The sequence below is a fragment of the Aquarana catesbeiana genome, linkage group LG05 (assembly GCF_042186555.1).
Source record: "Aquarana catesbeiana isolate 2022-GZ linkage group LG05, ASM4218655v1, whole genome shotgun sequence".
In the NCBI taxonomy this organism is placed as follows: Eukaryota; Metazoa; Chordata; class Amphibia; order Anura; family Ranidae; genus Aquarana; species Aquarana catesbeiana.
In genome coordinates this window covers 399,128,796-399,156,641 of record NC_133328.1, presented here as the reverse complement: position 1 = coordinate 399,156,641, position 27,846 = coordinate 399,128,796, and the positions used below count along the sequence as shown (strand labels likewise).

The 27,846-nt window shown below is 39.8% G+C and overlaps 1 protein-coding gene across 5 annotated transcripts in view; it reads left to right on the top strand.

Moving 5' to 3' along the window:
- Positions 1 to 27,846, top strand: part of KIF13A (kinesin family member 13A) — a 322,375-nt gene that overhangs the window by 260,647 nt on the left and 33,882 nt on the right. For 3 of the 5 annotated variants that reach the window (XM_073631118.1, XM_073631116.1, XM_073631120.1), the window contains exons 20-33: positions 111 to 260; positions 515 to 676; positions 1,460 to 1,633; positions 2,718 to 2,869; positions 4,762 to 4,894; positions 4,989 to 5,135; positions 11,311 to 11,349; positions 13,182 to 13,281; positions 15,230 to 15,356; positions 16,747 to 16,802; positions 18,192 to 18,316; positions 22,366 to 22,542; positions 25,497 to 25,589; positions 26,256 to 26,412. In XM_073631118.1, coding sequence (XP_073487219.1) covers positions 111 to 260; positions 515 to 676; positions 1,460 to 1,633; positions 2,718 to 2,869; positions 4,762 to 4,894; positions 4,989 to 5,135; positions 11,311 to 11,349; positions 13,182 to 13,281; positions 15,230 to 15,356; positions 16,747 to 16,802; positions 18,192 to 18,316; positions 22,366 to 22,542; positions 25,497 to 25,589; positions 26,256 to 26,412 — 1,792 coding nt within the window. The remainder of the gene's footprint in view (positions 1 to 110; positions 261 to 514; positions 677 to 1,459; positions 1,634 to 2,717; positions 2,870 to 4,761; positions 4,895 to 4,988; positions 5,136 to 11,310; positions 11,350 to 13,181; positions 13,282 to 15,229; positions 15,357 to 16,746; positions 16,803 to 18,191; positions 18,317 to 22,365; positions 22,543 to 25,496; positions 25,590 to 26,255; positions 26,413 to 27,846) is intronic. The other 2 variants (XM_073631119.1, XM_073631117.1) reach the window with 1 other exon arrangement.

The window sequence follows — 27,846 nt, the reverse complement described above, 5'->3', positions numbered from 1 at the left end:
TCTGCTTAATGATTGGCTCTGCTAGTTAATATCAGCTTGCATGTTGTATGTAGGTAGCTACATGCAGTATCACTATTCTTTATTTCTCTGTTTTTTGTTTTGTTTTTCAGAATAAAAAAATCACATATAAAAAAGGGGATCCGTTTTATGAAGCACAAGAAAACCACAATCTTATTGGAGTAGCTAATGTGTTCCTAGAGTGTCTCTTTTATGATGTTAAACTTCAATATGCAGTGCCTATCATTAGCCAGCAGGGGGAGGTATGAAACATTTTGTATTGTATATTTGTTTAACTTCACTGTAGAATAAATTGTATGAATACTTAAAGAACTCTCAAAGGACGAAGGTCTATTGGTGTGGTTTATTGGGATGATATTAACCGCTTACATCAAAATATAAACTGGATTTCTAGTCTGTTTAGAATGACATTACTAACAGATTTGTTTGTTGATCATACAATTATCAGACTCTGTAAGAACATCAGCAAAGTTACCAACAGCCTGTCTTCTCTTAGGTCGCGGGACGGCTTCATATTGAGGTGATGCGAGTTACGGGTGTAGTTCCTGAGTGCGTAGTGGGTGATGACTCTTCAGAAAATTCCAGCGAAAGTGGTAGTTTTGAAATCATTGACAACAGTGGTGAAATAATCTACAGGCCCAAAAAGTTGACCTGCCGAGTAAGTTTAATTTCAGGCTCCTAACTATATATTGCTCATAAGGGTAAGTAAACAATTAGGGTAAGGCATTTATTTCCAATAAATATGTATGGAGGTCCAATTTATATAGCACGTCAGTTTTTTCATCAGATCATGACAAGAACCTTGTTAAAGAGCTCGTGACAGCACAGGTCTAAACAAGTTTGACATAAAAAAAAATGTTACAAAGTTGGGCAATTCAAACCTTCAGTGAAACTTTGAAACTTAATGTTTTGACACAGAGATACAAGCATCTGAATTTATATGGAAAAAATCAACTTTTCTAAAATGGTTAGGCCCCACATCATCTGCCTCCCAAGCCTCTTTCTTGGGCCTTTATAGGTAATAGGCACCTTCAATAACCAATAGAGAGGCACAGGATTATTTCAGATTTTTAACTTTGGCTGTCAGCATCTTCAAATCTATTGATCATTCTACCATGCAGCTTTTACTGAAAGTATTATCTTCTTATATATGCTCAGTTTGATTTGCCTGATTTGTGACAGATTTATGTTAGGCTTTATGCTCAATGCTTTTAGTTCTTGGTGGTATACCACCAGAATGACCCAATCATGGTGAACTTTAGTTTATGTGAAGATGCAGTTTGCCCATTGAATGTTGTGCTTATTGCAGTGTGAAAATATTTGGAATGAAAAATACTATTGCAAAGGCTATTATTCTTTATAAAGTAACCTTTGGCATTAAGAAAATGTATTAACATGGATTCTAATAATACTAAAATATATTTAATTTGATCATTCACAGGTAAAGATTAAAGAAGCTACAGGCCTTCCCCTGAACCTGTCAAACTTTGTATTCTGTCAGTACACCTTTTGGGATCAGTCAGAACCTACAGTAGCACCACCTATGGTCAATCCTGACATGCCTTCACCAAGAAGTAAAGATGCTCAGTTTACTGTAAAATTTGAACATTCTAAGGTAATTTACCACATCAAATCTTAGTGAAAGTAATACTGTAGCAAGGTTATGGACATTGAAGTATTTACTTATTTTATTATTCCTCAAAACAATTCCTCACTGACCCCTGTAGCTACAGGCACTGTGGAGCAATTCATATTTTGGCTCAAAAAATGCTTGAAAAAAAACGCTGGATGACAAATGCTGATAATAGCATTTTTGTGCCAGCTTGTAGTAGCGTTTTACTAGCTTTTAGGAGCGTTTTGAAGTTTTAGCATTTTTAAAATATTTTTACAGTACATGAAGAAGAAAAAAAAACGCGTTTAGGACCTTTTAGGATTTTTTCTGCTGGAAAAACGCTCCAAAAAACTCTACAAAAATTATTTTTTTTCTGCTCCAAGACGTTAAAGCTCAAAAAATGCCTAAAGTAGTGCATGGACACATAGGATAACCCTATTTTAATATCTAGAAGCAGAAAAAATGCTAATAACAGCTTCTAGGAGCTTAAAAAAATGCTAGTGTGCACGGAGCCTTAAAATTCACAGTTGGTTCTCTCAGTAGCCACACTCACAGTAGTTGTTAGTAAATTAGGACCCACCTAATTGGATACAAATTGATTGGATCGTTTAGGTAGATAGTCATATTAAACAGTTTTTGTGAATGTAAAGGCAATTGTACAATCCAATCATAACATGCACGGTGAGATTTATACCCATAAAAGCCGCATTCGGACGGCTGTAAAAAAAAATAAAACCGCATTTACAACTGCTTTTTTTTACAGATCTGAATGGAGCTGCATTGTTTCTCAGTGGAGATATTCACACAGATGGGTGAAAAATGTACTGCCTTTAGATCTGTAACACAAAATCCAAAAATCTGCGACTAAGGACATGCATGTACATGTATACCATTGAAATTATTACACTGGAACTTTTGTTCTTTCCCTTAATGATTACTATATTTTTTACGGCTGTGCAAATGAGGCCGTAAATGTGCACAAGATATCTTCAAGTAAAAAATGATCTCTGTTATCCTGCACAGGCAGTAATCTCAAAAGTAGTTTTACTACTCCAAATTTAACCACAGTGTATTTATTTGTCTATAGGATTATGTGATTAGCATTACAGAAGAATTTTTGGAGTTTATCTCTGAGGGTGCCCTTGCAATAGAAGTTTGGGGTCACAGATGTGCTGGAAACGGAAGATCTGTGTGGGAGATTGACTCTCTCCATGCTAAATCTCGAACGTTGCGAGACAGGTAGGTTTAGTTATGGATTTTATTTGTTCTAATGATGGAAATGAATTAATTGGCCCAAATATGCTTAAATGAACCTGTGTTTACATCCCCATTAGGTAGATTCCTCCTCTCTAATTTGTCCTGGTAACAAAAGATGAGATCCAACATTTTACAGTTGTCAGCAAAACAAGAGGAGATAATAAATCTTCCGAAAAGGACACCTGTTCCGGTGACACCTGTCAAAGAGGAGATTTACCCTCACTTTGTGGAGATTTCTTCCTTGTGTCTTCAGGACAGAATGTGGAAGAAATTCTCCCCGATAGGACTCAGCTAGCGAAAACCAAACTGACAGGGTTTTTAAGAGACAGGTTTCTGTTCACATAAGAACTGCTTCTCTCCATGTACAAGTCTACAGAACGCAAAAGGAGCTGAACCAGGGAAAATCAAATGCAGATCAACTGTGCCATCAGGCTGGGTTCACACCTATGCAAATTGGATGTGGGTTTCCCCGCATCCAAGTCGCATAGCAGGAGATTGTAACCGACTCTCTATGGAGCCAGTTCACCCATCTCCTAGTCAATCATAGAGACTGTTGCCATGTAGTGATTGTTGTTTTTTTGGGGGGTACCAACATGCCTTTTGCAATTATATATATTTGAAGATAGTGATATATATGACACAGGCACAGTAGCGCGGCACGTGAAAGAGGGAGATGTGTTCTGTTGTGCTACACGCATGTGTCAGATGCATTGAGCCAGCGATCTCAGACTTTATTATATTTGCAGGGCACCCTCTATTAATGTAGATTAATTTTTTATAGGGCAATGTGCTATTAATGTCAGTCTTCCAATCAGATAGTCTAGGGCAGTGATGGCGAACCTTGGCTCCCCAGATGTTTTGGAACTACATTTCCCATGATGCTCATGCACTCTGCAGTGTAGATGAGCATCATGGGAAATGTAGTTCCAAAACATCTGGGGTGCCAAGGTTCGCCATCACTGGTCTAGGGAGAGCCTGCCTCATCCAAAGTTTAGCAAATGTTTTCCGGGCAGAAAAAAGGGTCTCATGCATAAAAGTTTTGGTGTATTTGTCCGTGTCAGCGTCTGGAAAAATACCCAGTAGGCACGGTTTGGGGTCTAGAGTCAGCGGAGACCCCATGTTGTCATGAAGGAAATCTACCACCTTTTTCCAGAATTCCTGTATGTAGGGGCAGGACCACAGGAGGTGGTAGAATGTTCCTGTTTCTCAGTTACATAATAGACATGTGGAAGGTTGTCCCTGATTAAATTTAGCCATTCTTACCGGTGTGAGGTATGTGCAGTGTAGAATGTATATTTGGGTTAGTCTGTCAGATAGTTTGGGTTAGACAGCTTTGCATGTGTCCAGTGCCTCATTCCAGTCTTCATCCTCGAGGTTCACCAGATCTCCTTCCCATCATGTTTTTATTATTGTAGGCTATTTTCGTTGATGAAGGAGTACGTAGCATGTTGTAGAATATTGATATTATTTTTGGGGGGGCTTCGCTTTTGACTACGTCCATTATGGGATTGTGTGTGGGGTTAGGTAACGATTCTGGGAATTGGGAGTGAATAGCATGTCTGACTTGTAGAAATCAGAAAAACATGCGATTTGAGAGTACAAATTCTAGTTTTAATGCATTGAATGTTTTCAATGTGCCAGCAAGTGAGTAAGTGTGAGAGGTAAAAAATGTGCCTTAGTGTATTCTTAATTATTCCAGTTGCATCTCAAACTGATGTCAAAGCAAGCTGCATTTGATATCCTTTGACACATGCTCTTCCCTGCTCTATCCTAAACAATAAAACTTAGCTATACATACACTTTGATCATGTTTCCCATGATCTTTAAATCTTGCATCATATGAAAACAAAAGCCCTTCTTCATTTTTCCTTTAGGTGGAATGAGGTAACACGAAGAATTGAAACGTGGATATCTATATATGAGTTAAATGAGAATGGGGAATATACATCTGTGGAATTGCATCAAGCAAAGGATGTGAATACAGGTGGTGTATTCCAGCTCAGACAGGTAATTAAATTGGGATTAGTTTTATGGATTATACTGCAAATGTAATTTTGTTTTTCTTGTATGGTACCATTCGTTTGAATTTTCTTTTACTCAGGGTCACTCTCGGAGAGTTCAGGTGGCTGTGAATCCTGTGCAGAATTCTGGCACGTTGCCTCTCATGGTTGAAGCCATTCTCTCTGTTTCGATTGGCTGTATCACAGCTCGCTCAACCAAGTTACAGAAGGGGCTTGACAGTTATCAGGTAACTAGAAGGAAACCAGCATCTGTAATTTAATACAAATTTTGACTGACATAAAAGATATTTAATCTAAATGTCAAATTGATGGAAAAATGTTTCAGGCAATTCAGATGTTTGCATGAGCTGTGACATACTGAATGTATGTGTGTGTGTACATACTGTGTATGTATGTATATATAGTGCCTTGAAAAAGTATTCATACCGCTTGAAATGTTCCAAATTTTTTCATGTTACAAGCAAAAATATAAATGTATTTTATTGGGATTTTATGTGATAGACCAACACAAAGTGGCACATAATTGTGAAGTGGAAGGAAAATGATAAATGATTTTCAACATTTTTTACAAAAAAAATATCTGAAAAGTGTGGTGTGCATTTGTATTCAGCCCCCTTTTCACTGATACCCCTAACTAAAATCTAGTGGAACCAATTGCCTTTGGGAATCACCTAATTACTAAATAGAGTCCATCTGTGTGTAATTTAATCTCAGTATAAATGGAGCTGTTCTGTGAAGCCCTCAGAGGTATGTTAGAGAACCTTAGTGGACAAACCGCATCATGAAAGCCAAGGAACACACCAGACAGGTAAAAAAAAAAATATCCTAAGCTTTGAACATCTCACGGCGCACTGTTCAATCCATCATCCGAAAATGGAAAGAGTATGGCACAACTGCAAACCTACCAAGACACGACCGCCCACCTAAAGTGACAGGCCAGGAGAGCATTTATCAGAGAAGCAGCCAATGTTAACTCTGGAGTAGTTGCAGAGATCCACAGCCAAGGTAGGAGAATCACAGGACAACTATTAGTTGTGCACTCCACAAATCTGGACTTTATGGAAGAGTGGGAAAAAGAAAGCCTTTGTTGAAAGAAAGCCATAAGAAGTCCCGTTTTCAGTTTGCGAGAAGCCATGTGGGGGACACAGCAAACTTGTGGAAGAAGGTGCTCTGGTCAGATGAGACCAAAATTAAGCGTTTTGCCCTAAAAGCAAAACACTATGTGTGGCAAAAAACGAACACTGCACATCACCCTAAACACCCCATTCCCATTGTGAAACATGGTGGTGGCAGCATCATGTTGTGGGGATGCTTTTCTTCAGCAGGGACAAGCAAGGTGGTCAGAGTTGATGGGGAGATGAATGGAGCCAAATGCAGGGCAATCTTAGAAGAAAACCTGTTAGAGTCTGCAAAAGACTAGAGACTGGGGTGGAGGTTCACCTTCTAGCAGGACAATGACCCTAAACATACAGCCAGAGCTACAATGGAATGGTTTAGATCAAAGCATAGGCATGTGTTAGAATGGCCCAGCCAAAGTCCAGACCTAAATCCAATTCAGAATCTTATGGCAAGATTTAAAAATTGCTGTTCACAAATGCTCTCCATCCAATCTGACAGAGCTTGAGCTATTTTGCAAAGCAGAATGGGCAAACATTTCACTCGCTAAATGTGCAAAGGTGGTAGAGACATACCAAAAAAGACTTGCAGCTGTAATTGCGGCAATAGGTGGTTCTACAAAGTATTGGCTCAGGGGGGCTGAATACAAATGCACGCCACCCTTTTCACATATTTATCTGTAAAGAATGTTGAAAACCATTTATCATTTTCCTTCCACTTCACAATTATGTGCCACTTTGTGTTGGTCTATCACATAAAATCCCAATAAAATACATTTATGTTTTTGGTTGTAACATGACAAAATGTGGAAAATGTCAAGGGGTATAAATACTTTTTCAAGGCACTGTGTATATGTATGTGAGTGTGTGTGTGTGTGTGTGTGTGTGTGTGTGTGTGTGTGTGTGTGTGTGTGTATAGATATATATATCTATACACACTGTGTTTGTGTACTGTGAAGGGGGTAGGTTAAACTGATATTGCAGTGGTAACTGCAGTTTTATTCAGCAAGGCAGCAATCAACCACCGTTACAGTGTAGTAAGGCTTTAGATAGCAAGTCCCTAGCATGAAATAAAAAACATCTGCTCGTCCAAGCCACTAACTACACTCAGGTTAGTTCCCAACTAAAAAATTGCCCCTTAACAGGTTTCCCAAAACAAAGTAGCTCTTGTACCTTTTCATGGTTCTGTCAGCAGTCACCCTTTTCAGCTAGCAGCAGGCTCCCACAGTAGAGAGAGAGAGAGAGAGAGAGAGAGATCTGGCTACCAGGTTAAAATGTGGGCCTAGGGATGGAGGTTTTTCCTGCCCAAAGCACTACACAGTCCCGTATATAGCTTATAAAGATTCTGGGAAAACAAAAAGTGTGTTTTCCCCATATCAGACACAAAATCCTGAGCCCATCACCACGTGTAGGTAAGAAACATTGGTGACTTATATTGTCCATAATCCTGCCAGCCATTGCCTCACAGTATATTGAGTAGGTATATTAAAAACTAAACTGAGTCTTGCACAATTTTACAGACCTCTCTTCTGTGCTGAAATAGCTTGCTCTGATTTCACTGCACACTATAAGCTCATTATCGTGTGCATTAGAAGCTGCAGCAAGTCTTATAGAGCCTGTAGGGGGGCTGAACCAGTGAGTCAACTCTCTGATCCTGCTGTAGTCACCCGCGCGGCCCTAGGCAAGACTAATGACACTCCCCACCCCACCCTCACACACACACACCGGGTGGGGGTGTTAGTCTTGTTTAGGGCACAAAATAGTCAAGCACCAGGTCCTGGTCATGTCTTCCATGTTTTCCCATTAACTCATTAGGCACCCAGTGCTGGGTCACATGGAAGGCCTACCCTGCATAGGTTCTTCTGGGCTATGTTAGACATTTTGTTACTGGGTCACTTTACTACACACATTGGCTACATTTGCACCGTCTTCATCAATCCCACAGGACAAGGCTGAAGATGCCATGGGGGTATACTTGACCTTAAGGCAGACCTCTACACTTAGAGGGGAACATACACCATGTACAATGACACTGTAACTGTTCTCCAGTTAACTCTCAGTTCCCCATGACAACGTACACCTTCTCTGCGATTTGCATATGGGGGGGACACGCTGCGCTAATGTCTACATCCACCTGTTCACCGTTTTCCACTACTACTTCCGAGTAGCGGAGTGGGCCCCACCGTGCACCGTGCACCGTTTGCGTGAGCTACACGCGTGCACTCATTTAACTCTTGAACTTCAATTCCCCCCATCCTTCCAGGATGGGGAATCTCTGCGGCACAATTGGCTCCCATAGCTATGGGAGTCAGACCACTGGTAGAAGGAATACTGAAAACATCTCCCTCCCTGCTAGTGGCCATACAACCTCTAACAGGTACACGCGACTGACAGGCTGCTTGTTACACTTCAGTTACTCTTGGCAACCATGTGTCATGATACTTTCCTAGTTCCTTAACTAACACTACAGGTAAGGTGCTGCCCCAGCATACCTGACAAAGGTGCATTTCAGAGTTCATAGTCCTTCTGAGGCTTCTCACGCAAGCGTAAATCCTTATGAAGCACATTCTAGCAGTGATGGCTTTAGCAAGTGGGAAATGACATCTCTGTGGCTCCGCTGGGAATCTCTACAAACATTGACCGATTCTCGGGCCATGGCTGTTCTCTCTCGACCTGGACCACAGTCCCTTTTGTTTGACATCGGACCAGTGAGCTGGACCCAATAGCAAGACCCGCCAAAAAAGCAAAAGGAATTGGGAAAGGCCTAACTCCTACCCTCATGGCTTGGACAGCACCAAACTAACTGGCTAAAATCCCAATCTGCCCACTTCATTTCTCAGTTGGAGGACATCCAGCATCATCCAGGCATTCCCTCCTTAGCCTTACTGTCCCTGGCCCACCCCTTTGATTAATTTCAGTTCTTTTATTAATGGAGGTTCAGTTTCACATGTGAGCATTTCCTGAAACCATCTGCATGCAAAATCCACTCATCAAGGCATTTTGATTTTTTTGATATTTTTATAACCCGAGATCCAAGAGCTCTCGAGGTGTGTACTAAAGTAGGGGGCCTGTGATATTGTCAGGAAGCTATGTATAGCACTGTGCCAGCCACTCCCACCAACGATGATCTACCTGCATTGCATAGAGAAGCACACAGACCAAGGGATTACATAATTGGGTCTAAAATAAAGCATTGCACATTTTTTTTATTTCTCTTTGTGCTCCCTTTGCAGAGATTTTGCTTACTTTCCGTTTCTGTGGTCTTAATTAAACAAAAATTAGGGGAGCAGTTCTCACCAGAACAGGATGGCACTGACCTCAGTAAAAACATTTTCACACATTCTGACCCTTCCCCCAGTCTACTAAACATATTTATCCCTGTTGTTTCATTATTTTCTGTCTTGACATGAAGTAAGGGGAAATGTCCCTCACAGGGCACAGATGGCAATAAAAACCTAAAAGACTCCTTCCTTGATCTATACAAAATGAAATAAATTTTTTTGCTGGAGTTAGCCTATTATGCACGGGCATAAGTATTATATTTGTGAACACCACCACGGCGGTGGTTTATATTCTTTATCATATATTTACTTTTATCACATCCTTCGGATTCAAGGCAAGTATCCACATACAGGCAGATTATTGTGCAAACAATTTAATAGTTTTAATAATATAATTACTCGTTGACCAAAAAGCTGTTTAATGCTTCTACAGTGGTTGCTTTCAGGGTTTGAACTTTGTTTTTTATAAATTGTCTCAAAGATGAATAAATAGAATGACTGTCTGTATTGATTTAATATACAGTATATGTAAATCACTTACATAATGAATATTTTTTGTGATTGAGTATGATCAGAAACTGCTGTAGGGGATGTGCTTATGCAGGTATTCTGTGGGGGTTTACTGTTATTCTGATCTCTAATTGGTCATGCTGGTCTGCCTGTGCACTTTACTGGAATTTGTCAATCAAATCCTGTGACACCGGAGCTGGGGGGCCGGGGCCGAGTCCCACTGTCTGTGTCAATAGACGCAGCAGTGGAACTCAGAAACTAGCCTGCAGGGGTTCCCCTCAGGGAAAGCAACTTTCCGTGGGGGCACCCGGTGAAGAGGCGGGGCTTGGAGTGCCAGTAGGGGACTCCAGAAGAAGAGGATCAGGGCTGCTCTGTGCAAAACTATTGCACAGAGCAGGTAAGTATAGGCATGTGTGTTATTTTTCTTTAAAAAAAAAACCAAAGGTTTACAACCACTTTAAAACAGGTAAATGGTAAGTTAATGGTCCTGTCCATCAATGTTAAAGTGTATGTAAACCTGATTCATGAAATTTGAGCTGGGTACATCTATCTGCAGTGTTTTTTTATCTCTCTTCAAAGCACTAAGTCCCGTAGCTTTGTCCTGGTCCGTTCCTCTGTTATCAGCCTGATTACTTTTGACAAGTTCTCTGAGACAAGAGACAGAAGTGTGTGTTGGGGAAGGTTGCTATAAATAGATTAGCAGACTGTTAAACTATTCACAGGCAACCTCTGCATGTGTCGGGAGGGGGTGTGTGCCTTTCCTCCAATAAGCTGTCTCACGGTGTCTAACAACAATCCACTCCTACAGATGAATGAGGAAGTGAAAATTCTAACAGGACATGCACTTTCTAAACAGTATATAAAGATGAAGACAGCAGATGTACATGTAAAACTTATGTAGGGAGATTTGTTTTATCTCTGTGTATCATCTGAAGCTGTTCACTTCACTGGATATATGTGAGGGTTTACATCCACTTTAACCTAACATCTTACTAGCATCTGTTGTTTGCATTAAAAAGTTGACAGGCTGCCAAGTTTCTACTCCCATAGAAAATAACGGAAGAGAAGATGTAATTTGAGTGCCTCTGTTGGCAACATAGGTGAATTTCTCAACAATGCCCACAGCTAGAGTAGTGTAGAGTAACCACATTTACTGCTTTATCACAATATGAAAATATTTAAGTGTGCATAGTCTTTGTGCATGTGCACTCTGAGTATTTTATTGAAATATTCTCCATTAACCAAATACAAGTAGACTATAATAAATGTAACACCAATTTCCCTGTTTGTACATTATTTGATATTTGTATGACTTTTTGACCTCCCAACTGTGCCTCACAGATGTACAGTAAATTGCTGTTTATGTCTATAAATGATCCCTTTTCTCTATGGTGTATTGTGTGCATAACATGTTATGATACTAGTGCTCTTTGCTTTTTTACAATGTGATGAAAGCAATGCATGTCCTGTTTACATCATGTATTTTCTCCTACCAGAAAGATGATGATGGTGGTGATGATATGGATAGTTACCAGGTATTATTACAGTGGCTGCTTCCAATCCCCTGGCTTGGGACAAAGTTCTGCTCTGCACCACAACGTGGAAAAAAAGGGGGAGGAGAACTTGTGGCGCGTGGGAAATTAAATTTGGAAAGAGGGTGGAGCTTATGTAGCTGGGAAAGGGGAGCTTGAAAAAAATACACTTTATTGCCATCACTGAACCATCGCCTAAAATGCTCACATATGTCTCACTATATATAACACTATCTAACAGAATTCTGCGTTATTACATAAAACATGTTGTAGACTATGTACCGAGATGTCCGCATACATTATGATCAGTATTAGGCTGCTAGCTGATGGGCACCATCATTGTTTGTAGAATCAATGAGTTTGGCCAGAAACAATTTAGTAGTGATTAGAGAAGTGCAGCATTGCTAAGGGCTTGTTCACACCAGCCCATGCACTCAAATGTATGTGGGCTAGTGTCCACTGTGTAGGGCTGTTATCCACTGCACAGAGGTAGATGACATTTTGGTAGCAAAGCTGTGGCGTTCGTTAACATAAGGTGAGTTGCACTGTGAAAACATTGCAGCATATCAGTTGTTTTCTATCTGTGTGGGATAGCTCCCAAGCCACCCTGTCTGCACCTATTGACACAGACCAGGCAACTCAGCCTAGCCCCTGCCCCCTCCTCACAGCCTTTGATTGACAGCAGCGGGAGCAATCTGTTCAATGAGGACAGACAGCAATGAGAGCCGCTGCTCTCTTGCACGTCGCTGGATCGGATCGGGCTCAGATAAGAATAAGGGGGGGCTGGGGGGGCGGGGGTCCTTCAGCAGCGAAGGTTTTTTTACGTTAATGCATAGAATTACCTTGAGGCTTTAGAATCACTTTAAGGTGAAATCTAGCCATTGCAAGACCCTGAAAACCATGACGCATGAACCACTTGTTCAAGTAGAAACCCCCATTTAGCATCTTGGGGCCTACTATTATAGCAACTGTGTTAGTGAATTGTGCTTTATTGCTGATAATCCTAAACCCTTATGTATTATTGGCATATACATATTAGAATATATATAAATTCTTGGACCCACCGTATAAGATAAATGTGAGCAGGTCTGAACTGAATGTGCAGCTTCTGTTGATGCTGTGGCACCTGTTCACAAAATGGCTCCTATAAACCTAGCTCTGCTGTCCATGAATGCTACAAACGTGCTTTATTTTTGAGTAGCAGTTGGTAGTGCTAAAAGAGGAGCTGTACATTTACACATTTTCACATCTACAGCATATGACTAACAATATTAAGCTAATTCACAAATGCACTAACTAATAACTATGCGTTAATGCTTCCTACGCACACCCATCAGACACCAACAAAGGCAGGGCATGATGCATGACGGGGTTTAATTTGCATGGATGTGAAATATTTACTGCTGGATCTGCAGACAGTCTGGCAAGCAGCTGTTTGGAACACTAATGGTGGAATTGCTTTAATCAGTTTTTCTTGACTACCTTAAGGAGTATAGCAGGCAAATATCATTCTAGCCATTCGCCATTAAAACAGTTTTTGTTGTATTTTTTTATGTTTACTCACAAAACAAAAAATTTAAGATGACCAAGATCAAATTTATACGTGAATAATTTAAATAGCAATTACACAAATAATATCAGATTATGTAATATTTTCCACTTTTTATATCAGGTAGTCTATAAAAGTTTTTTCCTATCACCAATTTACATAGAAAAGCAACATAAAACTGTTTAATGGCATCATTTGTTAATTATCACTTAATTCACATGATACAATAATGAATATAAAAACAAGTGAGAAATATCTGTCATATGTATTTTTTTCGAATGAACAGGAGGAGGACCTGAACTGTGTGCGTGAAAGGTGGTCAGATGCATTAATTAAACGCAAGGAATACTTGGATGAACAGATCCAGAAAATCATCAACAAGCAAGGTATCAGTTTTGAAAATGTACCTTTTTCTCACTTTTGCACTTTTTTGTGAAGTGAAGATGCCATATTTAAAGTATATGTAATGCCTAGAAATGAAATTCTGAATATTTCCTTTCTGATGTGGTAAATAAACCATTGAGTGCGTTTTGTTATATCTGCCCAATGTCAGAATTTTAGAGCTGTCATGTTACTTGTGCACACCTCTGTGTTATCTCAAAGTGTAATTAGCCCTCTCAATTCTTATCCTGGACCGCAGTAAAATGTGACCACAGAAATATCTTGTAGAGACCTGGAGAGAGGGAGGGTTTGAGTAGTTTAGCCAAAGATAACTGGGCAGGGCTGCCACCATTCAGTCCACAAAAAATGCTGTGTATTGTCAGCCCACAATTGCCCTTAGGGGTTGAGTGCACTTCTGGCAGATTAATGGTATTTTTCTGTACTTGTAAGGTTTTTAAGGGAATAACTTTAATAACAGATGATTCATATATTTATCTTATATCTACAAAGACAGGCGTAGTAGATTCTGGGGCATATTTATTTATAAGATACTGGGCCATATTGTAACCACTCCAGACATACTACTGGTTAAAAATACAGGTGTAGCTTTTTATTAATAAGATCTCTACAGGTTCCCCCACCCACTTTATCTATGATACCCAAAATTAAACATCAGGTGCAGCACTGTGCATATATTAGCCCATAAGGTACCAACATTAAATAAAATTATCTGATGGCACAAATGTTTTAGTAGTCCTGTCTACAGCCCATTTTCTCCTGCATTTATTGGACTGATTGGAAGTTTTCATGCCAGATCCTCACTGAACACATTTGCGATTGAACTGCCAGTGAGGAGTGTGAAGCATTTTGCTTGCAAGCAGTGGCGGTGGGTCCATAAGGGCGCACGGGCGCCGCCCCCTTTCTCCTGCCACCCCCTCTAGCACCAATAGATAGATCCATGCATTGTTTGAATCTATCTATGGCCGCCGCTGCCACCCCCTATTCATGTGCCCAGCCCCTTTTTGGGCGCCTGAATTATGGGGGGGGGGGGTGGTTTTGAAGTACCTGATTAGAGCCATAGGCTCTAATAGGCATCAAAAAAGGTGACCTGCGAGCTCCATGGTGGGCGCTCGCAAGTCACTCAGCTGTGTTAGAAAAGCGAATGAATAATCGCTTTCCGAACACTAAACCATCTCTCCGCCAATCAGGTGCTCGGATCTGTTACCCGTCACCTGATTGGCTAAACAACAGGTGCTGTGATTGGACGCCAGGCGTCCAATCATAGCAGAGGACTGGAAGAGCGGACGGGAGAAGACATCGAGGAGCTGTCCCACAGAGACAGGTAAGTGCAGAGGGCAGGCCGGCAAGGGGGCACACTGGCAGCATTTGATATGGCACAGTGGCTGCGTTTGATGGGGCACAGTGGGAGCAATTGATGGGCACAGTGGTGGCAATTGATGGGCACAGTGGTGGCAATTGATGGGCACAGTGGCTGCGTTTGATGGGCACAGTGGCTGCGTTTGATGGCACAGTGACTGTGTTTAATGGGCACAGTGGCTGCGTTTGATGGCACAGTGTCGGTAATTGATGGGCACAGTGGTGGCAATTGATGGGCACAGTGGCTGCGATTGATGGGCACAGTGGCTGCGATTGATGGTACAGTGAGGCTGCAATTGATGGGGTTTTTTTCAGAATTTTTCAGTTTGTTTGCACCTCCCCAAAAATTTTGAGCGCCAGCCACCACTGCTTGCAAGTGTGTGGGTGCGTATTGTCCATGTTTGTCTACAATTACAATTTACAACTGGATGTTTTTCATATCCATGAGCACAATATTCCGCTGTGATTGAAGACATCAGCAAAGAAATAAAGAAATATGAACATTTTTCTTAGGCAAAGTGGGTAATCCCCAGAAAGTGAATATGATTCTTCATTGTATTATTTGAACTCTTACAGAAAAAACTGAAGATGATATTGAGCGGGAAGCACGGCTGGTTGAGCAGTGGGTAGGCCTTACAGAAGAGAGGAATGCAGTGCTTGTACCAGCACCAGGAAGTGACATTCCTGGAGCTCCAGCAAACTGGTAAGTTACTACTGTTGATATGACGCTTTCACTATAGGGTCAAAACTAAAGGCAAAGGAAATTCTGTATTCTTACCTTTCGGGTGGCCTGTGTCTTGAAACCCCTATGTGTTAATGATCTCCAACAACTGCAGGTAACCAACTTTTGCAGTTGTGTTGACTGCCTGCCTGTGCACTGGCGAAAAAGTATTTGACACACTTGGAAGTGATGGATACCTATAGTAGCCAGAGATTGCAAATAGAGCAGAGTATTAAGACATTGGGCCACTGCAAAAGGTAAATATATAGCATTTCCTTTTATGAGCTACCTTTTTTTTAAGTTTTGACCTTATAGTTATAGGGACACACCTGACCGATTTTATATTGTTCTGTATTTTTTTCTTTCATTTTTGTCCACTTTTGTATAACAAAAATGGCCTGCTTTTAACCTTATTTTCTGCCTTTTATTCATATGTCCCCTTTGGCATAAATAAAGTCCCTTATCTTGGTGGTTTATTTTGGTTGTAACTGCAAAAGCACAGCTCAAACAAGGAAGGTCCACACCAAGCATCAGAGGGTTAAATATGATCAGGCACACATCAGTACATGCTGTGGAATATCCCTAAAATATGCTTATTGATTCTAAAAAATCTCCTTGCCTTGAATTATGCTTTATAAATGCAGGCAACAAAATAGGTAATGCATTATACTCTAACTATGTGTTCTAAAAGTAACAATCAAATACACCACAGACAAAGTATTTATAAAACCATATATGCAGAATATATAAAATATTACTTGTCTGTGTGAAAATAGCATTCTACTAACCTGTTACAAGGGAATGTATAGTTGTTAGTATATAACAAGCATTCACAAAGCTGACACACCAAGGTAAAGATTCGTATTTTCTTTTTAGGATCCTTACTCGCGAGTTCTTTTTAGGATCCTTACTCTTGTGCTATAGCTTAGTAAATGTGAACCTGTCTATTTCTTTACCTAAAATATGTTATTTTCCCTTTTTGCCAGGTAAATATGAAATATGTAATACATAGTTTGTATTCTAGTTCCAGCCAACAGCTGGAGCTCTTGGACCCTTTTCACATGTTTTCCAGATTATTCTTACCTACTTGAAAAAGTCTGTTCTTTACAGAGCCCAAAAACTCTAAACTAAATTTACATACACAACTGACTAATGTTGAACTTGTAACTTTATTTCAAAAACAATAAACCTCACCCAAAACCATTATAGTTTTAAAACTCTTGTGTTTCTCACCTTTGGTGACCAACCACCCCACAATGTGTAATCCATGTTTAATTTGCACTGCTAATTCATCACATAACAATTCCACGGCAAACTCCATTAGTTTTTACCTCTGCTTTTTATTGACTGATTTATTTGTTTATCTGTTCAGGACTCCTCCAGCTGGAATGGAGACGCATATTCCTGTCCTTTTTCTAGATCTTAATGGTAAGAAGATTCTTCGTCCGAGGTGGCACTTTGATACAGTTGTTGCTGTAATTTAACTATATTTAACTGAAAATTAACTTTTCCAGTTTTACATAACTGAAAGCTAAAGCCAGATTGGTTGTCACTAGTCTCTTGACATAACTCTTCGCTTTGTATTATTAAAGTGGTTTCACCCAAAAGGTGAAGATTCTCTATAGAGAGGTAGTTCACCTTTAAGGACATGTAAAAAATCCATATGCTCCTGATCCTCATCACATCTTCAGTGGCCATTGTGTATTTTCATTGAGTTTGTTTAAGGGTTAGTTCACCTTTAGTGATAGTTTTTTTTTTTAAATATTAAATGCTCGTTACAGCTCTGTATGTACATTAAAATGATGTCTCCTGTCTTTAAAAATTATTCTTAATCTTGGCATTGATTCTACTGTGGTTTTCCCCCTCTCCATTGTTCCATTGGAAGTATGGCTCCAACGCCTTATGACTGGGGACTCTGCTATGAGAATATGGTTTGCCTAACCACGCTTGTGGATTCTGCTCTCTCACTCACAGAATGCTGAGCTGCATTCAGCTGTTGAATGATTAGTAAGGCAAGCTACATAGTTACATAGTAGGTGAGGTTGAAAAAAGACACAAGTCCATCAAGTCCAACCTATGTGTGTGATTATATGTCAGTATTACATTTGTATATCCCTGTTGTGGTCGTTCAGGTGCTTATCTAATAGTTTTTTTAAACTGTCGATGCTCCGCACTGAGACCACCACCTGTGGAAAGGAATTCCACATCTTTGCCGCTCTTACAGAAAAAAACCCACTACGCAGTTGAAGGTTAAACCTCTTTTCTTCTAATTTTAATGAGTGGCCACGTTAAACTCCCTTCTGCGAATAAATTTTACCCCTATCGTGGGGTCACCAGTACGGTATTTATAAATTGAAATCACATCCCCTCTCAGGCATCTCTTTTACAGAGAGAATAAGTTCAGTGCTCGCAACCTTTCCTCATAATTAATAAGCTAAGCTAAGTTCTCGTAGCCAAGTGCTTTTTTGTGAGGTGTTGGGGCCACACATCCTATTGTTGGTCTATCCTGCCTAAGGAGGAGGAACCCATAGTAGAGGCATCGTCAAAAGTAAGGATCATTTTTAAATACAGAGGACAGCATTTTACTGTATAGACAAAGCTGTAATGCATATGGAATATTTTTTCAAAATGTCATAAAAGGAGAACTAACCCTTTAAACAAACCCAGTAAAGATACACAATGGCCACTGAAGATGTGACGAGGATCAGGAGACTTATTATATATTATAAACACACTTCCATTCACAGGTTATTTGTAATTTTGCACTATTATTTCATTACTTTAAGTAGGCATTCTTTTGTTTTCACTTTCCAATAGCTGATGATCTTAGTGCCAATGAACAGCTTGTGGGTTCGCATGCAGCAGGCGTTAATTCTATATTACCAAAGGAGCATGGGAGCCAGTTTTACTACCTGCCAATCATCAAGCACAGTGACGAAGAGGTAATTTTAAAGTAATTTCCTATGTGTTTTGTGCACTGGAGGGGGTTACTAATTTAGTAATGATTTATTCTAAACCAGCAATCCCCATATTTATGCTAGCTATTGTTTGTTCACATTTGAACTAAACGCACGTGTAGTGTGGGGAGATGCCGCAGTTGTTGGACACTAGCCACAGATTTAAACATCATCCATCTAAATATATCATATATATGTGTTCTGTGTTGATCTTGTTTTGATGTTGCAATAATTCTCTGCCAGTACAGTCTTAAAATGTCTAAATAGTTACCAGCATTAAAAATGTATGGCACCCTTGTGCATACAGTGGGGACGGAAAGTATTCAGACCCCCTAAATTTTTCACTCTTTGTTATATTGCAGCCATTTGCTAAAATCATTTAAGTTAATTTTTTTTCCTCATTAATGTACCCACAGCACCCCATATTGACAGAAAAACACAGAATTGTTGACATTTTTGCAGATTTATTAAAAAAGAAAAACTGAAATAACACATGGTCTTAAGTATTCAGACCCTTTGCTCAGTATTTAGTAGAAGCACCCTTTTGATCTAATACAGCCATGAGTCTTTTTGGGAAAGTTTTCACACCTGTGTTTGGGGATCCTCTGCCATTCCTCCTTGCAGATCCTTTCCAGTTCTGTCAGGTTGGATGGTAAACGTTTGTGGACAGCCATTTTTAGGTCTCTCCAGAGATGCTCAATTGGGTTTAAGTCAGGGCTCTGGCTGGGCCATTCAAGAACAGTCACAGAGTTGTTGTGAAGCCACTCCTTCGTTATTTTAGTTGTGTGCTTAGGGTCATTGTATTGTTGGAAGGTATACCTTCGGCCCAGTCTGAGGTCCCAAGCACTCTGGAGAAGGTTTTTGTCCAGGATATCCCTGTACTTGGCCGCATTCATCTTTCCCTCGATTGCAACCAGTCGTCTTGTCCCTGCAGCTGAAAAACACCCCCACAGCATGATGCTGCCACCACCATGCTTCACTGTTGGGACTGCATTGGACAGGTGATGAGCAGTGCCTGTTTTTCTCCACACATACCGCTTAGAATTAAGGCCAAAAAGTTCTATCTTGGTCTCATGAGACCAGAGAATCTTATTTCTCACCATCTTGGAGTCCTTCAGGTGTTTTTAGCAAACTCCATGCGGGCTTTCATGTGTCTTGCACTGAGGAGAGGCTTCCGTCGGGCCACTCTGCCATAAAGCCCTGACTGGTGGAGGGCTGCAGTGATGGTTGACTTTCTACAACTTTCTCCCATCTCCCGACTGCATCTCTGGAGCTCAGCCACAGTGATCTTTGGGTTTTTCTTTACCTCTCTCACCAAGGCTCTTCTCCCCCGATAGCTCAGTTTGGCCGGACGGCCAGCTCTAGGAAGGGTTCTGGTTGTCCCAAACATCTTCCATTTAAGAATTATGGAGGCCACTGTGCTCTTAGGAACCTTAAGTGCAACAGAAATTTTTTTGTAACCTTGGCCAGATCTGTGCCTTGCCACAATTCTGTCTCTGAGCTCTTCAGGCAGTTCCTTTGACCTCATGATTCTCATTTGCTCTGACATGCACTGTGAGCTATAAGGTCTTATATAGACAGGTGTGTGGCTTTCCTAATCAAGTCCAATCAGTATAATCAAACACAGCTGGACTCAAATGAATGTGTAGAATCATCTCAGAAGAAATGGACAGCACCTGAGTTAAATATATGAGTGTCACAGCAAAGGGTCTGAATACTTAGGACCATGTGATATTTCAGTTTTTCTTTTTTAATAAATCTGCAAAAATGTCAACAATTCTGTGTTTTTCTGTCAATATGGGGTGCTGTGTGTACATTAATGAGGAAAAAAATGAACTTAAATGATTTTAGCAAATGGCTGCAATATAACAAAGAGTGAAAAATTTAAGGGGGTCTGAATACTTTCCGTCCCCACTGTATTTTCGCCAACATTAATTTGATCTGAATATAGTTTCCTACAACTCATTGTTTATTAATTTATTTGGTCTTGTATTATTACTATTTCTGTATTTTGAATTCTTATCATGTTTTAAAATTCAGGACTTAATATTACCATGATAATAAAATGAATAAAGCTGAAGTTTATTCTGCTTATGTTTTGCCTTCCCTGCTTCCACTCCTCCTGCCTCATCAACATGATAATGAAATATTTACATAAATCCTTACCATTTTCATGTAATGCCATATTTTATACCCAGAGATGTCATGACTGGGCCTCTGTGCCTCTGTGCTTCTCTATACAATGCAGGTAGATAATCGCTGGTGAGAGTGGCTGGTGGGATGCAGTAGAAAAACATCACAGTACCCTTCCATAAGTACTCCTCTTAAGAGCGCTCAGCCCTGATGCAAGCAGGGAGGAGTTAACACATCTATCAAAATGCCTAGATGCGTAAATGTCAGTCTGGAGGCATGGGCGTTCCTAGGTGGCTGCATTTGCCTGCAGACCTCCCTGGATACAGCCCACATGTGATGATGAGCCTTGATGATTAAAATGACTGAAGTCCTCTCCTCTCCCCTCTCATCTATTGTTTTTACTTTTCTCTCTCTCTCTCTCTCTCTCTCTCTCTCTCTCTCTCTCTCTCTCTCTCTCTCTCTCTCTCTCTCTCTCTCTCTCTCTCTCTCTCTCTCTCTCTCTCTCTCTCTCTCTCTCTCTCTCTCTCTCTCTCTCTCTCTCTCTCTCTCTCTCTCTCTCTCTCTCTCTCTCTCTCTCTCTCTCTCTCTCTCTCTCTCTCTCTCTCTCTCTCTCTCTCTCTCTCCACAAGTGTTCCATACACAAACTGAATGGACATTGTACTCAGACACTAAGTGCACTTATGTTTGGCAATAAAACCGGAACTGACAACATGTGCATATAATTATATGCATATTGTTTTTTTTAAGGAATAATATTTCTGCTCTTTTCTGTTGTTAACACTTTGTACATCCATTGTTGCTAAGAAGCATAATATGTACATTCTGTCTTTATTATTGTTCTATTACTTTTTTAAAACTTAATAAAAATTATTGAACAAGAAACGACTGAAGTCCAATGAATAAAAGAAATGGGTCAAGAACAGTCAGGCTGGGTAGGAAAGAGCTAGATAATGTTGGATGTCCTTCATTCAGGAAATTAGGTTCACTCAATCTTACTTCCTGCGGCTTTCAATTCAAACTGTAAGAAGCTTATCAAACCTAAGAAGAGTTAGGTTTGGTTTTAGTGATATGTTTAGTGGTTTAATAAGCTTTAAAAAAATGTTGCCCATTTGCACTGTAAAAATAAATTACCACCAATATAGTGTGGGCAATGTGTGGCCGCTGTTGCGTTATATACTTTTATTATACTTTCATTCCCCCTGTACAGTACAGTTAGTGCTGAATGTCCAGCACTGAAACTTACAGTTCCAGCTGGAGTATATAGATTGCAGCAGGTCGCAGCTTGTGTTCTTTTCAATGAATGCAAGGAGTTCTGTGATTAGAGGAGGTGCAGATGAACATCATGTTCTTCCCGCCTCCAATCACAGAATGCCTTGCATTCATTGAAAATAATGCAAGAAGTTTTCGTAATGAATTACTGAAGAGCGATCAACCCGCTGCGTATTTTATAGGGGGAATGAAAGTGAGAGTATTACTGTACATAATGCAAAAGTGGCAACACATTGCATATGCTTTTTAGTGATCATTTAATTATTTTACAAGTATGCGTTCATTTATTTTTACAGTGTAAATGGACAAACGTTGTTTTTGGCCAGAGTTCAGTTTTAAGTTCAGGTATATTGGCATATTTGTAGTTTGTTTTGGTGTAAAAAATCATTAATATTCTAATATAATTCTGGAAAAATTTTCAAATGATTAATAATTCAATTTTGAAAGTCTGTTTGTAAATGTTATTAGCATGGAAAATTACTTACCCAAATTAGTGTCTGTATAAAAACTCCAGAAACTAATGTAAGTTTTTGAGATTTGTGTGACTTTTTTACATTCAGAATTCTTTTAGTTAATAATTTAATACTTTGCACCAATACAGTAATATAAGATGTACTCTGTATCATTGACAGGTTTCAGCCATTGCTTCCTGGGACTCTGCAATCCATGACTCAATACACTTGAATAGGATTACTCCACAGAATGAGCGCATATATCTTATTGTGAAGGTGACAGTGCAACTCAGTCACCCAGCTGCTATGGAGCTGGTTCTCAGAAAAAGAATTGCTGTCAATGTATATAATAAACAGGTACATGATGTTTTAAACATATGAAGCATTTTAAATTAATAAATGTATCTTGCACTTATAAATTGTTTAATTAATCAGCAAGTGATAAGTTACATTGGGATGCAGTTTAGATTGGATCACCATCCTCTTTTTTTTTTTGACTTTGCAAATTCTTAATGCCACAAAACCAATTTCATTGTGAGGTTTAATTGAATCTTTACTTAGAGCTGAAACCATTCTCAAATCTATTTGTGAGACCATAGAGGATTTTGAGAGGAATCACCAGTTTGATCTTACTCCTTGGCCAATCAAATGGGAAGCATTCAAATGTGTTATGTGGTAAATTCATTCATTTTGATACAAGGTTGAAAAAAGAGAGATCTGTACAAATATCTACACTATTGAATAAGATTTCTGAATTAGAGCTATTTCACAAGGCATATTCAAACATTACAACATATCGGGAATTACTTCAGGAAAGGTGTAAACTGCATTCCCTAGATATGTCTTACATACGTCATTTGGAATTAACAAAGCGTTATATGCATGAATTCGGAAATAAAGTGAGTAAGATGTTAGCCCGTTTTATCTGTAAAAAACAGACACGTACTTATATACAAATAATGATTTGTTCTAATCAGGGGATTGTTTTTATTTCCGAAATCCAATTACTATTCCTCCCTATATGATTTATAATTGACGAGGGAAGAGATTATGGATGTAATTAAAAAATTGCTACTATGTAAGCGTCCTGATGGTTTTACAAAACCTTTCAAGAGCAATGATTGCAGTATCTGATACTTGTCCTTTTGCAAAATAACCCAAGAGGCCTATATTACCATAATACCTAAGGAGGGCAAAGATCACTCCAGTTGTTCAAGTTACTGCCAATATCATTTATTAATGTGGACATAAAGATTTACACTAAAATCATTGCTGAACGCCTAAACTTCTCATGCCATCTCCTAGGGTTTGTTTCTCAAAAAGAAGCAAGGGACAAAAAAGAACAAAAAAATCCTTTGTCTTTTAGTCTTTGATTGGCCAGGTTGGACTTTCATGTCAGCCATGCTGACCCAAATAGGTATACCCCCTAATCACTTAATGAAAATATTAGCACTTTATCAGAAACCAACAGCCAGGGTAATAGTTAATGGTATTCGCTTCAGCCTAATAACTGTAAAGAATGTAACTCGACAGGCATATCCCTTATCACCTATTCAGTATATTTTGGCTATGGAACATCTGGCAAATGCCATTAGACAAAATCAATCAATCTAGGGCATACGGCTTGGAGAATTATGCCCCGTATACACGGTCGGACTTTGTTCGGATATTCCGACAACAAAATCCTAGGATTTTTTCCGACGGATGTTGGCTCAAACTTGTCTTGCATATACACGGTCACACAAAGTTGTCTGAAAATCCGATCGTTCTAAACGTGGTGACGTAAAACACGTACGTCGGGACTATAAACGGGGAAGTGGCCAATAGCTTTCATCTCTTTATTTATTCTGAGCACGTGTGGCACTTTGTCCGTCGGATTTGTGTACACATGATCGGAATTTCCGACAATGGATTTTGTTGTCGGAAAATTTTATATCCTGCTCTCAAACTTTGTGTGAAAATACGATGGAAAATGTGTTATGGAGCCTACACACGGTCAGAATTTCCGAAAACAAGGTCCTATCACACATTTTCCATCGGAAAATCCGACCGTGTGTACGGGGCATTAGAATACAAAATGGGTCTGTTTGCAGATGATTTATTGCTGTTTGTATCAAACCCGCAGGTAGCATTTCTAGCCTTGATGCAAGAATGTATTAATTTTGCTAATGTTAGTAATTTTAAAGTTAATACATGTAAGACAGAGGCACTTAATGTGTCTCTGTCTGCTGAGATTGTTTCCATTTAATTTCTATTTTAAACAGCTTGTTTTAGGGTTGTAAGGGTTGTATATTTTAAGCCCCAGGGAGAGGCAGACTTCTGCAGAGTTTTAATACAATTAATTATATTATAATACTTTGTTGAAAACTTGTCTCCTATGCAAAATTTTAATCTGTGTTTTTTATATGTACTGTGACAGTGAGGCCCTGCTACTGTGAAAATGATTGTAGAAAGGACCCAGGGTTTGTGCGTGTGCAGAGTGTGGTACTCCAGAGTATTGATTATGAGCAGAGAAAATGTTTTTTACACCTTTCTCTGGATTTTGGTATTGCTGGATTGGGCTCCATGCTTTAGAGATTTTAAAAGTGCTTTGGGAGGGAACAAATCTCCAACCCAGTGTCCAGGTCTTGCTGAAGACCAACATGGTGTGTGTACAAGAGCACAAAGCCCTATAATGTTAGGTTTGGGCAAATCTCAGTGTTCCTGTTTGAAGACAGGTGTTTGTTCCTTTTTGGAGACACAGGTGCTGTACTCAATAGGCAGCACTCCATGTTGGAGGAGAGATTCCATGTCCATTGGGCTGAGAGAATTGAGGCGGTTAAGCAAGTCTGGGAGACTGAGAGAACCAGGAGAACTAGGCGAGTCCAGGGGACTGAGGGAATATGTAGGTCTCAGAGGAGTGAGAGAACCAGGAGTTTCAGGAGTACCCCTATTGATAGCCCAGGAGTGGACCCATACAGCAGGGAGCTGTAGCCATAGGCTGAGTGAGCCAGGAGAGCTGGATGAGATGGTCTGAGAGACCTATGACAAGAGCAGTAGGGCTGCTGAAGAGGGAGCCAGGAGGCTCAGAATTTTCTGTTACCTATTTTTGCTGGTGAAAATCCCATGCATGAGTAACCGTGAAGTGGACCTTATTTTAAGTTTGTTTAATAAAGGTGGGCTAGCAAACCTTAAAACCACATTTCAGACTGGTGTGGACTCACTACAAAATGCTGCTACAACTGAGCTAAACAGCCCCCAGTATCACAGTACCTTGACAATACTAAACATTTTGGATTATAATATAAAATGTTCCCTTTCTTTTTCTGCAGAGTTTTACACAAAGCCTAAAAAGACGTATGTCTATCAAGAATATGCTCTATTCCTGTGGAGTTAGCTATGAAATTGTGTCCAATATCCCAAAGGTGGGTTTCTGTATGTTAGGTTGTTATAGAACTAAAACTTTACTTGCCATACACAGGTATATTAAAATGACAGCTTTAACTATCTAGTGACTACAGTTTATCAGACTAGACAGTAAATTCACTTAGCCCATATGGAAGATAATGTGTACTGGTTTTGTATATATTTTCTATTATTATTAAGGCCAAGACAAAAAATGTGAGGTGGAAGAAGAGCTCTCCAAATTCTTTCCTCTGGCTAAAAAAAAAAAAAAAAAAATCATATTGTTACAGAGCTCTATAGCTAAAAGTGAAGCCATGACCCATCACCTTCCCCATCTGAGGTTTCAGTGAAATTTGTGAGAGATTAAATTATTTTAGCAAGTTAAACTCTATCTTGATGCTAAACTTTTTCCTTGGTTTCAAGTAGAAGCTATAGCACCTTTTCCATGTGAGAATACAACCATTTCTTATTCTTGTTTCATACTTAGATGGGGCATCTCCATCCTAAAGACTGAGGCTTCTGCTCCCACCATGCCTATTATCTCAGAATATGTTTAACCACCACACACAAAAAAATATTTAAATTAAAGCAGCATGCAATATGCAGGTTACCCCACTTCATTCATATTTATTATAAAACGTATGGAATATGTCAGTGATGTGCTGTAATATTTGTCTACTTGACAGGCAACAGAAGAACCTGAGGACAGAGAAACCCTGGCTTTGATGGCAGCAAGGAATGAGTATGAAGCCACTTCTGATGGAGAGACCTATATTGAGAAATATACACGGGGTGTTCTACAGGTGGAGAACATTCTGAGTCTAGAGCGATTAAGACAGGCAAGTGTCACAGCAAAATCAGAATAGATGAGTGGGGTGGATGCTTTATAAAGTGCCGGGACACAAAATAAACATTTGTAAAAAAAATATGTATTCCATGTTGTTTTCCATGTGAGAATACAAACAAATTACTAAAACCAATAACCCTTTTTTCTTTGATGATCAGATAGGATATCATTTGTGCTATTACTTGAAAATAGAGCAGAATGTTAAGAACTGACCAGCACTCCAATGACATATTCACACAATAATTAGTGGCATGTCACATTAGGCCCCTTGTCACATTAGGAGTTTAGCATATGTTCCTGAATGCATACAGTGCTAAATGCAAGTACCAATTGGTACAGTGTTAAAGCAGAAGTAAACCCATTGATTTAACAGTTTGAAAAAACAGTTACATTCCTGGCATGCTGGAAATGCTAACTGTCACATTGGTTGTGCTCTCAACCAAACTGTCAAACCATCCAATGGCTGGTGTCATAACTGATCACATCTGCAGCATCATGGCAGTTGAAAATTAAACAGAGGCCAAGATGGCAGCTTTCTTGGCAGAAAACATTAGAAGAGTTTACTTTAAGGCCCCTTTCACACTAGGGCGGGGGCGGCGTCAGCGGTAAAGCGCCACTAACAATAGCCAGTATTTGGCCGCTAGCGGGCGGTTTTACCCTCTGCTAGTGGCCAAGAAAGGGTTAAAAACCACCGCAAAGGCCTTGGGCCTTTCACACTGGAGAGACAGCAGGGGCTGTTTCGGGTCGGTTTGTAGGTGCTATTTTTAACGCAATAGCGCCTGCAAACCGCCCCAGTGTGAAAGGGGCCTAACTTTTTTTTTTTTTTTTTGCCACATCAGCTAAGTACTCTTCATGAGGATATGTTATTTCAACTTTTCAGTCAAACTTATCCCTCAATACTTTCACATCCTTGTGGCTATTTTCTATTTGCAAGTACTCTTTATATTCCATGTGTACTCTATACAATAATTGCCTTCTACCTTCATTATTTATTCCGTATCCTATTTCTGTATACCCTCCCCCCTATCCCCCTTCCTTCCCGGAACCCCCCCCATTTGAGAGAGCCCCAACGCAACCTCAAGCTGTTAATAATCCCTTCCTACTATTTCTAGTATTTCTAGAGCCTGTCGCAGTAAATAGCTTCGATCTTAATTTGAATGCTTCATTTAGGGTGAGTTTTCTGCTTTATCCTCCCACACCTCAGCTGCATGGTTGGAGGCCTTGAATTTGACCCAGTCACTCCATGTCTCCTCGTACTCCTCCATCTCCGATCCTTCGCTATACCTCAAATATTCCATATAGTAGATTTCGTCTATTTTGTCGCGCCACTCCCGCATTGAAGGTCTCATGCTATCTTGCCAGTGTCTAGGGATGAGACTCTTGGCCGCATTGAGGACGTGTGGTGTTAGGCTTTTCCTATAGTTTTTGGA